The 17,445-nt window shown below is 45.2% G+C and overlaps 1 protein-coding gene across 1 annotated transcript; it reads left to right on the forward strand.

Moving 5' to 3' along the window:
- The first annotated feature begins 669 nt into the window (after positions 1-669).
- Positions 670-15,698, forward strand: efcc1 (EF-hand and coiled-coil domain containing 1). Its single transcript, XM_068711869.1, has 8 exons — positions 670-1,480; positions 2,605-3,014; positions 10,372-10,520; positions 11,433-11,568; positions 12,115-12,271; positions 13,567-13,725; positions 14,291-14,360; positions 14,530-15,698. The coding sequence occupies exons 1-8, from the start codon at positions 788-790 to the stop codon at positions 14,661-14,663; spliced, it is 1,908 nt and encodes a 635-aa protein (XP_068567970.1). The 5' UTR covers positions 670-787; the 3' UTR covers positions 14,664-15,698.
- Positions 15,699-17,445: the final 1,747 nt, after the last annotated feature.

The following is a 17,445-nucleotide window of genomic DNA, read 5'->3' on the forward strand; positions in this document are numbered from 1 at the left end:
CTTTAGCTGTAACATCAAAGTGATGAACACATCAACAGTTCATCCAGTAATATATATGATATTATGGTGCATAATGATTACCTTACTTTTGTGCATTGTGTGTATGTTGATGCTTTTACTTTTGCAAGTAAGAGTTTGAATGCAGGACTTTAGCTCGTTCGGCTGTTTCTACTCAGACTGAGTTCAGACGCTGCGGTGAAACTAACTGCACAGACGAGCTCATCAGGGATACAGCGAGGTGCGAAACGGGCAAAAAGAAGAAGAAGAAGAAGAAAAGAGTGCAGTTTGAGTTTCTGCTCCTGAGCTGCAGCGCGCACGAGTCTCTCGGGCATCTTCCATGTGAACACGGTCTGACCCAAAGAACGACTGAAGTTTACACACCTGGTGGCAATTACACTCATGGCGAACGAGACCGCTACAGTGGGGCTGTGTGTGTGTGTGTGTGTGTGTGTGTGTGTGTGTGCGCGTGCGTGCGCGTGTGTGTGTGTGTGCGCGCGCGCTCGTGTGTGTTACCGACTCCTGGTTGGGACCCCTTTTGGGTTGGGGTTTTTTTCAGAGGGGGGGGAGATTTTTTTTTGGGAGGGCAGTCCTAAATTCAAACGTGCTCCGTTTTCTTCTTCTTCTTTTAACGCACGCCTCGTTTCAGCTGCGCCACTCCGCTGTCGAGCTTCTGCCCGAGAGGATGAACACGAACACACACACACACGCGCACACACGCACGGGGCGACGCTAGAAGAAACAAAGTAACCGCGTTGAGTTTGAGGAAATATGGTGTTTCTCGGTGGGAATGATGGACGCAGTAGACTCCATTGATCCGTACAGCCGACCGGCGCGCAGGACACAATGGGTGGTCAGCACTCTGGCTTACCATTACGGACTGGACCGGGGAGTGGAGAACGAGATCATAGTTCTGGCTACCGGCTTGGACCAGTACCTACAGGAGATCTTCCATCATATGGACTATCAAGGCGGGGGCAAGATCCCCGTCGAGGACTTCAACATCTTGTGTGACGTCCTGGGACTGAACAAAGACTCGGAGGACACCGAATGCACCGGGGTTCTGGACAACTTGCCCGGCGAGCTCACCTTCAGACACTTCCACGCCAAGCTGTGCGGCTACTTCAGCACCAAGGCGGGGCGCCAGTACGAGAACGGCCGGCTGCTGGTCGGGAAGGACAGCGAGCACATAGAGACTCAGATCCGCCTGCGGAGCCCCCTGAGGCGGCGGGGGAGGCTGCCGTCCGTGGGCGCGAGCGGCGACCCCTGCCCCGCCGCTGCCGCCGCCGCGGCGGGGGGGCGGCACGCCTCCGGCTGCAGGCTCGGGTCCTGCACCAAGGAGTGCTACGAGGAGATAGTGGCGCTGGAGGAGGCCGAGGACCGGGTCGCGAAGCTGGAGGACGAGAACGCGAGTTTGCGCGAGCTCATCGAGGACATGCGCGCCGCGCTTCAGAGCAGCGACGCGCGCTGTTTGGCTCTGCAGGTGAGAGAGCTCCAGAGTTCAGAAGCGGGCTGAAGTCACTGAACCTGCTGCAGGTTCCAGCGTGAAGGATTCTAACAGTGTAACATCACCAGAACCGCACGTGACGGAAGGGCTTTCAGGGTCCATGTTCTCAACGACCCCGTCTGGATCCTTGCATAGACAACCGGGACCAGACGCCCACTGCCACGAGATCCAACAGTTACTTTACTCCCAGCTTATAACTGACCTATAAAGCATTAGTTATGGATTTATGACCATTATTTACAGGTTACTGTTTGGTACCCAGGTGCAGAAGGTGCTCTGTGATTCTGAATGTCCAGCCGTCTCTCATGTTATGATAATCCATCAGGTCTGCTGTCATAAATGTCAGTGAGTTGTTCATCAGTGGACTGTGGTTCAGGTAGGTCCTCCTAGAGGAAGGTGAACACAGCTGCAGGTATTTAACACAACCTGGCAACATTCAGTAAACAAACCACATGTTGATAAACCCATGAACTATGATCAGTGTAGCAGACATGTCAATGCATTCTTATATTGTGTGTTTATCGTGTTCTATTGTACATTTTCATATTTAGTATTTTCAGTGATGTCTCTATTGTTCTGCGTCAATCAGTCAGATTCCTTGGATGTGCAAACATTCTGATTAGTGACTATTTATGACGGCAGACTCGATGGCTTATTAGGAAGTGAGAAACATAATCAATATTCTTTCATTAATGATTTTAATTAAGGACGGGATTATCACAGAACAAACGACCCGACGACCCAAATATTGCTCTTATTAATGTCTCATAATTGATCTATAGGGCTTAAATTATTTATTAATAAAGTGTGCTGTATTTATGACCTTTGATTCATTAATTAATGGTCTGTTAGAAACCCAACAGCTGCTGACTTGATCGCTTATTATAAAAGTTGATTATTGACTTGATTATTAAAGACATGCCAGCAACAAGATGTATGTTTTTCACAAACTGGCAACCCAAATGTTCTTAACAATGCCTGCTAAGTGATCTGTAGATGAAGCTATCAGTTACAACGTTTACAGGCATGTGACTCAGCAGGTGCAATATAGTTTTGGATAATGTCTTCATCTGGTTCACCTGTTGCACGACTCCTTTCAGGTAGGACTATGGAAGAGCCACTCCAAGCATAAACCAGAGGAGGGCTGCCTCGCCGAACACCAGAATCAAGCGGCCCAGAAGAGTTTGAGCAACCTGAAGGGCCTGCAGAGCATCATCCACGAGATAGAGCTGCTGCGGAGCTCCAGAGACCTACAGGTGGAGGAGGCCATGCTGTGCAACGAGAGACTGGAGCAGGAGCTGTGGACCTCTAAAGAGGCCGCGGTCGCCCTGGAGGACTGCAACCGAGCCCTGAAGAGGGAGCAGGTGGGCATGAGGAGGAAGGTGGAGGAGGCCCGGCAGGCGCTGCTCAGCGGCCTGGGTAAGGTGAAGGAGCTGGAGGCCAAGGCCAGCCACGTGCCGACGCTGCAGAGGCACGTCCTCCAGCTGGAATCGGAGCTGCTCTTCTACAGGTGAGAACCCTGGGAACACACACAGCACGCCTCACTTCTTTTGGTTTGTCACTGCTTCCATCGCTTTTATCACTTTAACATCCGTGCTGCTCTGGCTAACAGGAGCTAACTGGCTAATTGAGGGAAGCGGTCGTTGTGCTTGCTCAAGAAGCAGAGGACAAGAAAATAAAACATTATTGGTATGGTGTTATTATTGAGAAACATAATATGAAAACAGTTAAATCAGACTTTTGTAAAAGGGCATTTTGAAATATAAATGTCTACTATAAAAAGTCTTTAAAAAAAGGTTGCTTATGGTATGTCCTGGTTATTTTTTGGGAACTATGCAAAATACAATTTACAGATTTACTCAGGAAACAAAGCCTCAGAATTCCTAAAAGCCTGGCCTCTGGAAAGTGAGATGTCTGTAGTTGCACCGACATTTTGACATTGATTCTCTGTAGACGTATTCAAAGAGGTCTCTTCAAATATTCTTGTGATTGTTAGATCGGCGACGTGTAAATGCATCAAAAGAAATGCTGCCCCCAGGCCACAGACACGGGGCATGGAGCAGGCGAGGCCCTTTTTGTTGCCTCTTCATTAGGTCCAATCAGCTGTCAACACCCTGAGCAAAACAAGTGTCTGGCTGTTCATCATGTCATGAGAAAGAAGAGCTTGTTTTGGCCTTTGTGGCCAGAATGAGCCATGATGAATTTGACTCCCTCCTAGAGCAGAATGACTCTTGTTTACTCCTGGCCTGACGCCTGCAGAGCTCCGCCATGCTACTTCTGAGGGCTTGATGTGGTTTACTTCCCCAATTTTCAGACTTGTTGCGTTTTAGTCTATTTAACGGGCTTCTTGTGTGGCGGGCCGGTCCCGCCTGAGCTCCGCTACTGTTGGGAACTATTCATTTTGGTGGAAGTAAGGGTGTAATTGGACTTTTTAAAGAACAAAGCCAGTGGGTTTAGTGTTTATCTCTGCGTCTGTTGTCCCTGCTCCAACCGTATAATCAGGGTCTGCAGGTCTGGCTGTCTTAGGTAGCAGACGTCTCTAAATAGTCCTAACATCTACTGTTATTACAGACTCTTTAGACACAGTCACATAGATCCAGACCCACATAAGTCCTCTCTACTACCTGCCTCTAGGTGATTCTAAAGAACACATTTCTCAACCACAGTACCGTTCTTATTTCCCTAAACTCCACTAATCCATGCAGACTGCGTTCCAAAGTCTTTTCACTGCCCTTCCATTGATACACTAATGGCAAATAATTCAGCGCCACAAAGGCCCTGACTTGTCAAGGGAGAGCTCCATTGAGTGAGAACCTCAACGGACTGACCGTTCTCATCAATCTCTCCGCTCGCTTCTTTCACTCCGCTCCCGAAGGAACAATACCACACAGGCACCCCCGTCCTATATGGATCTTAGCAACCAAGCTGCATGAATATCCCCCCCCCCCCCCCCCCCGAAAGACCCAATGCTTGCTCAGTTACGTCTCATCCAAGGCTAGAGAGGAAGGTGCCAGTTTCACTCCTTCACATATTGCTTCACACTTTGTGACTCTTGTTGAGCCTTTCACATCAGGGGATGTGGGCTATTTGCATCAGGTGGGAAAACCAACTGTAGCAAAACACCGAAGTGGACCTGCAAAGGCATTTCTCAACGCCGAAGGTCTCCGAAATCTACACGGGTCGATCTCATTCTCTGAACTAAACGACCACGGGGGCAATCGTACTCTGGGGTGGAAGAAAATCTATCGTACCTAATGTGAACAAATGCCCCGAGTTACCTTATAACTCAATCGTCTCAGTGTCAGATTAAAGGAAATAAGGAAATTAAAGTCATCAATTGTCTTTAATTTAGGTATTAAACTTACAGATGGTGCGTTTAAGGCTGATGGGAGAATTGTCAGGCTCAGTAGCCTACAGCAACACTTCAAATACAGTGCATTTGTTTGATTCACTTAGTATGAGACAGTTTGACGTTACGTTAACGTTAGCTAGCTACAGATGTTGGCGTCTGGCTGAGTGTCATCTTTTCCTTATTGTCAGTCGTCATTGATGGGGAGGTGCGAGTGCAACGACGACTGCTTTCGGAGGTGGTTGGCACCGGCCAACCACCGGAGCAAGGTGTCATTTTTTTCCCCAAAATACTTAAATGTTAGGGAGCATGGCGAAGAAAAGCCGTCAAATCCCACATGCAATCTGAAAAGCACGAGTGGCTCGCAGTAGCAGCGGGCAAACTAATGTCTGCGTCGTTTGCATGAAGCCCGAAACTTCGTCTGACTTTCTCGTATCTCTAGTATCCACTCATGAGATTTGTGTAGTTTTTCAAAAAGAGTCATGTAGTTTTCCTTCGGGACAGGATGCTTTGAGGACTCTCATTATTGTGCTTATTAGTATTCCTTCAGCCGCTCTCTAAATGGTTAGTTCGTTTGAATGGAAAAGTCTGAATTAACGGTGATCTCAGCACTGGACAAAAGAAAGGAAAAGTTTTGTTCCAAAGTAGGACTCAAAAAATTATTTCCTATCAAAGAAATAGTTTCCACCATATTTCAGGTCTTAAATAATACTTAAAAAGACTTTATAAAGGGTACAAGAACCCCTGTTGGAGATGCAGTAGCGTGTCAAGGGGTCTGTTGAAATGATTGACCATTACTTTATCCCTGTGGCTTATGTCTAAACTGCTGTGACAAGTAATGGGATTAACTAGGATGATGCTGGATCTCACAGATACAGAGTCACAGGGCTGGAGGTGGTAGAGAGCTGAGAGCTTATGCCTCCTTATGATATTAGAGCACCCAGTATGAGCAATAACCCACTGGGATGGCCGCTCATGTTTACTCGGCATCAGTGAGAATATGTTTTCAGCTCCTTAACCTTCTCTGTTCACTGCCAGCAGCCCATTAAAGTCCCATGAAAAGTGTCTGTGGACTTTGGTGAATCGGTGCTCGACAATACATCTTCACACATTCACCTGTATGATAAAAGCTACAGTCAGCAGGCTGCTTAGCTCCTAGCTTAGCTTAGACGACTGGAATGCTAAAGCTAATGCTGCTAGTTAACACTTTGTATCTTGGTTGTTCAATCAGTTAAGTGTAAAGTTGTCAGGTAGTGGTTATACGTGTTGATTTAAAGTTCAGGGAGTTAGATTTTATTGCTTTTGCACAGAGCTAGATTATACTGCCCCCCCCCCCAGTTTCCAGTCTTTGTGCTATGTTAAGCTACGTTAGCTAACCAGCTCCTAGCTTAGCTGAGACGACTGGAATGCTAAAGCTAAAGCTGCTAGTTAACACTTTATATCTTGGCTGTTCAATCAGAAAAAGATAATTAAGTGTACAGTTGTCAGGTAGTGGTTATACATGTTCATTTAAAGTTGTTGCTTTTGCACAGAGCTAGGCTATACTGCCCCCCCCCCCCCCCTCAGTTTCCAGTCTTTGTGCTATGTTAAGCTAACGTTAGCTAACCAGCTCCTGGCTTTAGCTTCATATTCACTGAGAAAGTGTTCCTGTAAAATGTGATTTGATTTCCTTTTTAGTGTTTATCATATAATTTGGTGGTACAATTTTCTCACCGAGAAAAAACCCCTCTTTTCAACTTTCCATCAACATCCCAGCAGAAATCGGTTGAAAACCAGGAGAAAAATGTGGTCATCGGTATGAAACCTAAGATATGTGGGTGTTGTTGCATAACGCGTCTGTGATTTATTTGGATTGTACGCCAGAACGGAGCAAAGGCTGGGGCTCTGACAGGAGTAGATCAGCACATTAAAGTCTCTGCACAGTGGGATTAATGTAGAAAGTGTCACTTTTACGTCGGTATTTCACTCCAGAAGGCAAATGGAGTCTAAATCACCGTCACTGTAGCCATGTAGAGCTCTGTGAGCCAGAGAGATGAGACAATGGGGAGCACAGCGGTTAGGAACAAGAAGAGACGAGGGGGAGGAAGGCCTACCATCTGGAGGAAGGAGCAAACACTCCACTGTTTGTTCATGAAATGACCGACGTGTTTTTGTGAGGCATGAGAGGAATGGCTTCATTCAGCTCTCCATCTTCTTCTCTTTTTTTATCTAGAGTGGAGACGCAAACTCATTAAAATGAACTTTGGTGTTCCAGAACGTCTTCGGTTTTATTATCGTCTCCATTCCAGGTGTCTCTATTTATAGTCCGGGGATTTCTAGAGAGCCGAGCACATGTCTCCCAAGTGTGCGAGCTTAAAACTCTTTTTCTTCTTTTATCGGCTCGCTCGCAGACTTCTTCTCTGTGTGCCTCTAACCCCTGGCCCTCTGAAGCCAGGCCCCCCCGGGGAGGCGTAATCTCCCGGCCTTTTCATGCTCCCTGCGTGGCGTCCGACAGAGAGCGGAGGGGTAGAGCGGAGGGGTAGAGCGGGCCGTTTATCTGCCTCCAGCGCGAGAGCCTGTGGCATTGTGTGGTGGCAGGTGCCGCCGCAGCATTCCTACCCCCTTTTTCTTAAAATAATGCGGAGAAGGACACACTGGAGGGAATGTCTGGGACCCGGGGCATTCCGCTGCCTCTCTGTTCTTCTTGAACGGCGTTCAAAAAAAAAAAAAAACACGCTGCCAAGAAGTGGGCTCATTTTCACATTTGAGCCGCTGCCCCGCTCGCCCTCCCTCTGGTTTTGGAGGTATGCTGACATCAGCAGAAATACATCACACACAAAATATCCTATGAAACTCATGCCACCCACGCTCGTTGGACTTCGCTCCCTCTACTCTTAAAACTCTCGTTTCTTTGCACTTTGGGGGCAGAGGAAAGCTCACCCACCCTCTGTAAATGTTACAGCCATTGCCTTTTTTTTTGGGGATTAAGTCCTCAGCGAGTGCTAAATAATCACCACATCCCTGAAGCCTCCTCGTTTGTATCCCGGAAACCGCCGTCGTTGTACGTGCGTGACCCAGGGGGGGACTTGATTAATATCCATCAGCTCGAGCAAACGCGACCCCAGGGCACCCGACGAGCACCGACCTCCAAGTTCAAGCTCAGGTACAGCGTGGGCCTCGTTTGTAACCTCTGTGGGGGGTGGGGGGGGGGGGTTGGCATTGACCGATGACACCTGAATGAGGAAACTGCTCGTTGGCGGAGGAGGGGGGACGGTGGGCGGGGGGGAGGGGTGTGTTGATGGAAAGTCCACTTCAGCAGCGCACTGTGATGAACACAGAGAGGACTCTGGGTGTCCCGGCTGTAACAACAAACAGCTGGACTTACCCCCCCCCCCCCCCCCCCCCACAGGCCAGAAGAACAGCTCTAGACTTCTGCTAATAGGGCAGAATACAGGATCCTATTAATTACAAATGTCCTGACATCCAGCACAATAGAATGTTACTCCTGTGTGTGTGTGTGTGTGTGTGTGTGTGTGTGTGTGTGTGTGTGTGTGTGCTCCTTGTGGGATGTAGTAAAGATTAGGCTGCGCTTCATTCCCACTAAAGTTGCTCAGTGGCTCGTGAATCAAACAGAGTTTGACTATAATGTTACCTGGATCCTCCGGCGATCTTCTGCATCCATGGGTCCATAAAGTAACTTTAGCTAAAACACTCGATGGTGTTTTCTACCTAATAAATGCAGATTTGTATGAAATGTCAATATTAACACCAGCATTGGTGTGTTTCATCACAGTACAGTCATTTCATTTATTTCACACCACTTTAAGTAGTTTTCTTTCACACATTGTTTTGGGATCTTATACCATGTCAAAATATTCTGGTATCAAATTCTACATGAGTTGAACTTGATCAATTTCTCCTCGCTCACATGTACACTATTATAATATATTATATAATAACACACTGTGAAGTCTGCAGTGTATTTGACTCTCTCTCAGCAAAATATGTAAATGAGTCAATCTTTTGGTTCTGGCAGGCCAAACCCACCCGTGCTGCTTTTTGCATTTGGTTCCTGGCGAGATCTGCGACGCCCGTCTGACAAAATACATATTAATTCTGTGTTCGTCTGCAGTCCGATCCCTATCCAGGATGTGTGCCTGGACTACTTTCAGGTGTCTGCGTTCATCGTACCGCGTCATCGCTGTCTAAATGTCAGGCTCAGTCCAAAACCAATCAGAGCTAGTTGTCATGTGACAGTTTGGAGCTCATTCATCTGCGTTAGCTTTAAAGTTGAGCTTTTCTTTTGAGTCTCTCAAAGTGTTTTGGTGTTTTTTTTGCATGTTGAAGGCTTTGCTACAGTTTTCACCGGCTGCAGTCTCCCACCAACCGCCGTCAATTAAAGTGCAATTAGTCACACCGACGCCCTCGTTTGAAAGAGGCCCTCCACCGCTTCATTCCAGAGTCCGAGCGTCTCCGCGGCAACCAGCAAAGCTTTGTGCGCGCGTTCTCTTCCGTGCACACCGGATCCACGCCGGCCCGGCTGCAGCTGCTGGCCCTCGTGAACCCCCCCCCCCCCCCCCCCTTTCTCTTCCACCGCGGCCCCCTCTAACTTAAACACGACTCTTCTGATTGATTGCCTGAAATCACGCCGCGATTATTGACCTTCACTCGTTTTCACCACACTTTTGCACGAAGGAACCCAGAAGTAGAACACAGAGGAAGAGTGTTCTGTTGTCTTAGGGAACACAGTCTGTCTGCTGCCAACAGGATACAAGCATGAGTGCTCTGTGACTCTTTCCTTCTTTCTCCTCAGAGTCAGGCTGTTCAAAACCTTTTTTGAGATTTTCCTCTTTTTTTTCTTTTTTTTTTCCAGCAAGACATCGTCATCTGGAAACACTTATTCTGTGATTTACGAAGGCCCCCTATCGGATTTCCCCCCCAACACAAAAGAGCAGACGGCAGGCGAAACCTAGAAAACTCAAACCATCACAGCGAGATTGATCTGAATGACTGAAGCCTCCCTCTGTCTCTCTTCTTTCTACGTGACAAATGTTTGAGCGAGCCTTTTGAAAACACGACACACGGAACAAACGTCTCTTCATCTGCACATTAACAAGAGAGTAGAAAACAACTCGTGCTCCAAAATGTCTTCTGTTCCGTCCGGTGTCGGCTCGAGTGCGTTTTCACTTCACATCTTGCAAAGAGAACTCCTGCACAGCAACAGTGGCGCTCTACCACTGACCCACTTTTACTGTAAAAACGCCTTAAAGATGCGATGTCTGGCTTCAATTACCCCACCCAGATCTGGCGCACAACATCACAGGCCTCTATAAAATTATCATGGCGGTTGTAGATGTGGCTTAATACACGCCGCCTTGTGTTACTTGATATGTTCTCTCTGATGCCGGCAAGCGGTTTGGACCGAACTTTCTCTCGTCTGTGCAAATTCGAGGAGCGGTTCGAGCCCTTGGACCCGTGCCGGTTTACGTGCCACGCCAGTCAGACCTGCTGAATTAAGCTCACGGTGCTTCTCTTTCAGGTCAGAGGTGTCAAAACTACAGCTCCCAAGCGGCACCGGGGCGGAGCAGCAGCCCGGCGTTGGCGGCAGGCCGGGCCAGAGATGTTGCTCGGACTCCCAACACGACCGATGTTCTCCGACGGGGCGTGCCGTGACGACGCCGGATAAAAGTAAGACACGTTACTTGTGCAACGCCAATAATAGTAATAGTAGTATTAGTAATAATAGTAGTAATAGTGGTAATAGTAATAATAGTAGTAATAGTAAGAATAGTAGTAATAGTAGTAATAGTAGTAATAGTAAGAATAGTAGTAATAGTAGTAATAGTATTAATAGTAATAATAGTAGTAATAGTAGTAATAGTAATAATAGTAGTAATAGTAATAATAGTAGTAATAGTAATAATAATAGTAGTAATAGTAGTAATAGTAATAATAGTAATAATAGTAATAATAGTAGTAATAGTAGTAATCGTAGTAATAGTAATAATAGTAGTAATAGTAATAATAGTAGTAATAATAATAATAGTAATAATAGGAGTAATAGTAATAATAGTAATAATAGTAGTAATAGTAATAATAGTAGTAATAGTAGTAATAGTAATAATAGTAATAATAGTAGTAATAGTAATAATAGTAATAATAGTAGTAATAGTAATAATAGTAGTAATAGTAATAATAGTAGTAATAGTATTAATAGTATTAATAGTAGTAATAGTAGTAATAGTAATAATAGTAGTAATAGTAATAATAGTAGTAATAGTAATAATTTCTTAAACAGTAAGAAAGAGTCTTACTATTCGAAGTGCTTTTATATAGCTACACATAGTCTCTAGTAGACTTCAGCTATTAATCGATTAACTCATTTTGTGTATTATTTGTTCTATAAAATGTTAGAAAATGGTGAAAATGTAAAAAGTAAGAATTTGTCAGAGCCCAATGGGACATCTCACTGCTTGTTTTTATTGAAGCAACAGTCCAAACCCCAGAGATGTTCAGTTTTCCATGATATGAAACCTCCTCTGGCTACGGCCCTCTATGATAATGATTACATTAACCACGATGGCGCGTTGCGGCGTCTAGTGGAGGAGCAGCTGTTTCGTTCGGTGGAGGGCCAGGCGGCGTCCGACGAGGAAGACGATAAGTGGACCGAAGATCAGCAGCGGCAGGTGGACGAGGTGAAGAGGATCCTGACGAGGCTGTCCTGCTGCGGGGAAAGGTAGCGCTGCTCCACGACCATGTCTCACCGTGTTTGCTGTCTGTGAGAGGAGAGCTCACACAAAACAGTTTCTACGTATGTTAATGAAGAATGAAAGAAACATCTACAACCATGAATATATAACAAAGACGTTTGACCTTCTTCACCTTAGCTCAGTTGCTCTGTCTCTCTGCTCAGTGAGTAAAACCAAAGCAATATGCTAAACGAGCCTAAAACGCTACAGAAGTACCAAATAAATAAATGATTTAGCGAATGTATCATTTTCTATAACTGCTGAATGTTGCAGCCTGTCCAACTGCTATCACAGATCTACACCTACAGGCAAATAAAACATCAAATACAGTGTTTTTATGTGAGAATCCGCAAGATTATCAACCAAAACCGGTAATATGGAACCGTATGGGACGTAAAATGCAATTCTACAACAGCATTATAATCTACCTCCTATGTACTTAAATACATTTCATGTTCCCATAATAATAATAATAATAATAATAATAAGCTTGTATTAGTGTGCTAAGAATGTTGCTCTTTGTTGTGGATCAGGTGCGACGACAAGGCCTTCAAGAAGCTGATGTCCAGCTACGGGAGCTCGAGGAGCGAGGAGAGCTGCGGCGCCGTGCTGGAGCTCCTGGAGAGGGTGACCGGGCTGCACAAGCAGCTGGAGCTGAAGGAGAGCCATGCGGAGATGGACATGGACCAGGTACAAACCGCTGACCGCCGGCACACCCGGGTGGGCCGCCCACGGCGTCGTCTGCGCCGGGTCCGCGTGATCCATTCACGTGAAACCGCTCTCTGTCTCTCGGCGTCCTGCGTCATCCCGCCTGTGTGTTGAACTAGATTAGAGAGGACCGCTGGAGGTTGTTATGAAAGTGGAGGGCTTCAAAGGCCAAACCATAGCCAGTGGCATGATCCTGCAGCTAACCAAACCTCCGGCACCAGAGCCTCCAGAGTGTGTGTGTGTGTGTGTGTGTGTGTGTGTGTGTGTGTGTGTTTGCAGCTGTTTCTCTTCTGGAGTCGACCACAGAAACACTCCCCCCTCGTCCCGCATGACACTTCAGAGTATCGTAAATTGAAGCTGTCCCGTTACAGTCGAGTAGTACTTTCACAACACAGGAAGACGGGCAGTAGGGGAGCCGTGACGTAACGTGTTCCCAGAACGCCTCAGCGCTCCGAGAGGAAAAGTTCAAGCTGAACAGAGTCCCGACTGTGAGGCTTTGTTGATGCGCAGGATGTGCGGGGTGAGGCCTTTGTCTTTCAGTACGCCGTGACGTAAAGGTGCACCGCAGGGATTTACAGCCTTCTTGGCAGACTAACCTACAATGTGGGCTGAAAGACTCACTCCAACCCTCGCCGTTTGACAGACGTTGGCTGTATTCATGTCGTATTAAGGTGTTAAACGGGCCCACGGGGCAATAAAGCAACACTTAGTAGGGTGACACATCCAGCGGCTCTTGTACGTTCTGACAATATGTCATGTGTTTCTTCTTAACAGGAAAAGAAACATAATGAAGAGCATCAGCCCATCAATTCTTTTAAAAAAATGTGTTTCTCTGTCTAGGAGTGTATGTCTAATATTTCCTTATGAATCAATGTGGATGAAGGATGAAACGCAGCAGGGATGAAAGGTTCTGCATTAGCTGCTCAACCGTCCATTATTTCATCCACAGAAAATTGGTCTTAAAACTATTTCTTAAGAAAAAAAAGCCAATAATTGATAAGTTCCAGCTTTTCATATGTGAGCGTTTGAAGGTTTTATTGCGCCTCTATAATATCCAACTGAATATTTGAGGTTTTTGGACTGTTGGAAGGACGAGTACGGTGACGGTGGCCTTCCTGATGGTAACCTTCCAGACAGGAGGTTACCATCCTGTAGTGTAACGGTGTGTGTGTGTGTGTGTGTGTGTGTGTGTGTGTGTGTGTGTGTGTGTGTGTGTGTGTGTGTGTGTGTGTTGTGTGTGTGTGTGTGTGTGTGTGTCTGTCTGTCGTGTCTTCCAGATGAAGGACTCTCTGGTGCAGGAGCTGCATCAGAAGGCCGAGGAGACGGAGCTGCTTCAGATGGAGCTGCAGATGCTGGAGACGGAGAGGGTTCGTCTGTCGCTGGTGGAGGAGAAACTCGCCGACATCCTGCAGCTCCTCCAGCAGCTCAGGGACCTGGTGGGTTTTTGGGTCAAAGCTACCAACAACCAAAGCTTTGTGTTAACATGTTGTTGTTTTTCGTACCTTTTTATGGCCTTAACATGTTGTTTAGATTGTTGTGAGCACAGTGAAACATCCTGTGAACCATCATGGAAGTCAAAGTAATGAAAATCATTTAGTTGGGTTGGCAGTGGAGAGAAGGCCCACCCACTCTGATGTTTCTGCTCAGACATCAGAAAGAACAGCAGATTGAAAGCATCGTTCAAACCTCCACATGGACTTCTACTTCCTGATCATTTGAATTAAAAGGCCGCTTTGCCAACAGATGTCTCAGTTCATATGAATGACTGATGGATTTGTCCATTGTTTCGTGTCCTAGCCCCGCTGGGATTGATTACAGATCTGAGAGCAAACTCGTTTCAGTTGCTGAGCATGTGTGTGAGAGGCCTCTGTGGTTTGCAGGGCGCAGATTGCCCGTTAAAGTGCCCCGTTAATCGCCTGGCGGTCGTCTGAGAACAGCTCTCTCTCTCTCTCTCTCTCTCTCTCTCTCTCTCTCTCTCTCTCTCTCTCTCTCTCGTTTCAGAACGTCTCGCGGCGGTCCCTCGGGAAAATCTTGCTCAGCACTTTGGGGTCCTGCAGCGACCCGCAACACGGTGAGTAGAGCGCGCACGCCCAATAAAAACCCACCCTGCGTCCCGTGAAATACGATAATGAAAGTTCACAGTCGCTCGGGGGGCATCGAACTGAACTACATTTCTCTCCGGGGTCGCCCGTAACACGACTCCCTCAGCGGTCACATCTGTTCTGCTTCTTGTTGCGCAGGGAAAGCCCACATTCTGGAGGTGCTGAACGCTCTCTATCATGAACTGGCGGCCTGCGAGATCCTGTCCGCCGCTGGACCTTTGGAGCGAACGCAGAGTCAGCGGTCCGTGAACGCCCTCTTCATCTCCTGCTAGGCGACACCGCCTCCTGCTGGGCCTGCGGCGCTCCAACAGCCTGTCTAGAGAACTCTGACAGCAGAACAGAGGTCCACAAAGCAGCTGATTAATGTGTATAGTGTATTATATTGTAGTGTATGTACTCCTCAGACCCTACTATCTATACAGGGATATTAGTCTAGAATTTGTATAGCAAAGGGCTTTATTACATATTAACGTAATTCCTGCATAGACATGTATTTTCAAGACCTTTTAATTGCACATAACTCTTTTTGTACGGAAGCCCTGAGAGGGAAAAAGGAGGTGATCCATTTCTTAAATCTGATCTAAATTGTTTTCTCTCTTGTGTTCGTGAATATATATATATATATAAAATATTGTACATAACTTGCTAACACATGGAAGGAAACCTGAATGGATTTTGTCCCGTTTAGAACATGTGGGTGTTCTGCATCCTCTTGTGGCCGACAATGAGTATTACAACAACAAACACTAATACAAAAACATTTATTTTTCACCTGCCAAAACTTTTTTCGACCCTTTTCACAGTTAAAAAAATAATGTACCTTAAAAAACTATATAAAATCCTGGTTAAAGCGTCTTTTTTATCAGCTTTTCTTAAGTCATGAACGCAGCAGAGAAGATTTAGATCAGACTGAGAACATGGTTTTGTATACTTGCCTCAAAGGGCTTCTTTACTTTCATGATCCTGTATGGATTTTATTCCCCCCCCACAACAGAGTTCTGAATGTAAAAATGTTGAAATAAGCTAAACCTTAAAGGCGCATGAAGCAGTCTGTGAAACGGTCAGCAGGTCAACAACATCCCGATAGAACTTAAAAGGAAACTGCGTCTCATTGCATGCGCTTCATTCATATCGAGATCAGATGTATAACCTGGTGACAAGTCATTACAAAGGCCTCTGCATAGCTCACAGAGAGGCGCTATGGAGGACTCTACTGGAGCGTAGTGACTCGTGGTGCATTCAGGCGCTTCATTTGTATCGAGCAGGTATTTGCATTCAGGTACTCATCTGTCAGACCAATAAAAAAGACCTACAAAATGAAAACACGGACTTTTTGTCTCTTTGTCAGAACACTTGACTAAAGGTCCACGTGCTCGTTCTTCTTCCACAGCTTTTGACCATATCGCATGGTCTTCGTCGGCGGGCTCGGGAGTTTTTCCGTAGACGGGATGGATACAGTATGTTTGCATTAACCTGCTACACTTTGTGGTCCGTGATTTGTGTTGAGGTTGAACTTTGACCTGGTACTGTAAACTAAGTCACCACAAGTTTGACTGTACAAATAATTGCAATAATGTCTTTTTTTTTTATTTTGAGGCCAGTTTGTTTGGCTGATCACAGAACAAAAGTATTATTTAGATAAGAAAAGAACCCCAGAGGAACCCGCATACAGCAAGTTCTATTCATACAAACAATAAGAAAGGATAACTGGTTTCTTTGTGTAATGCAGCATCACTCGCTCTGAAACATGAAACTAGAGCCTCGGCTGCAGTAACCACTCACGAGTTATGGACTCGTGCCATTGAAGTCTTTAACGTTCACAGTCTGGATTGCTGTGATTTCTTTATATTCACGCCTGTTGACTCGTACTGCTGACAACTCAAACTAAACGGATCCAGAAGCACGAATCAGGCTCCTAAATGTTAGATTTTTATTTTTCATCATATAATTCTAACCCAACTCCTGACCTCTTATACTTATAATACAGTTTAATGAATGAGTTTTCAGATGTGCTGTCTGCTGTCTATGACCGTTTTCAACATGCTATACTATAACTGTTTTTCACTTTTTTCGACATGCTATACTATGACTGTTTTTCACTTTTTTTGACGTTATAGTATGACTGTTTTCGACATGCTATACTATGACCGTTTCTCACTTTTTTCAACATGCTATACTATGACTGTTTTTCACTTTTTCCGACATGCTATAATATGACCTTTTTTCACTTTTTCCGACATGCTAAACTTTGACTGTTTTTCACTTTTTTCGACATGCTATACATTGACTTTTTTCGACATGCTATACTATGACTGTTTTCGACATGTTATAGTATGAGTGTTTTTCACTTTTTTCGACATGCTATACTGTGACCATTTTTCACTTTTTTCGACATGCTATACTATGACCGTTTTTCACTTTTTTCGACAAGCTATACTGTGACCGTTTTTCACTTTTTTCGACATGCTATACTATGACTGTTTTTGACATGTTATAGTATGACTGTTTTTAGACTTTTTTCAACAGGCTATACTATGACTGTTTTCGACATGTTATAGTATGACTGTTTTTAGACTTTTTTCAACAGGCTATACTATGACTGTTTTCGACATGTTATAGTATGACTGATTTTTTACTTTTTTCGAAATGTTATAGTATGACTGTTTTTCACTTTTTTCGACATGCTATACTATGACTGTTTTTTGACTTTTTTCGACATGCTATACTATGACCGTTTTTCACTTTTTTCGACATGCTATACTATGACTATTTTTCACTTTTTCCGACATGCTATACTATGACTGTTTTTCACTTTTTTCGACATGCTATACTATGACTTTTTTCGACATGCTATACTATGACTGTTTTTCACTTTTTTTGACATGCTATACTATGACTTTTTTCGACATGCTATACTATGACTGTTTTCGACATGTTATAGTATGACTGATTTTTTGACTTTTTTCGACATGCTATACTATGCCTGTTTTTTGACTTTTTTTGACATGCTATACTGTGACCGTTTTTCACTTTTTTCGACATGCTATACTATGA

This window comes from Cebidichthys violaceus, unplaced genomic scaffold (assembly GCF_023349555.1).
Source record: "Cebidichthys violaceus isolate CVI_PGR_0920_01 unplaced genomic scaffold, fCebVio1.0.p SCAF_17, whole genome shotgun sequence".
In the NCBI taxonomy this organism is placed as follows: Eukaryota; Metazoa; Chordata; class Actinopteri; order Perciformes; family Stichaeidae; genus Cebidichthys; species Cebidichthys violaceus.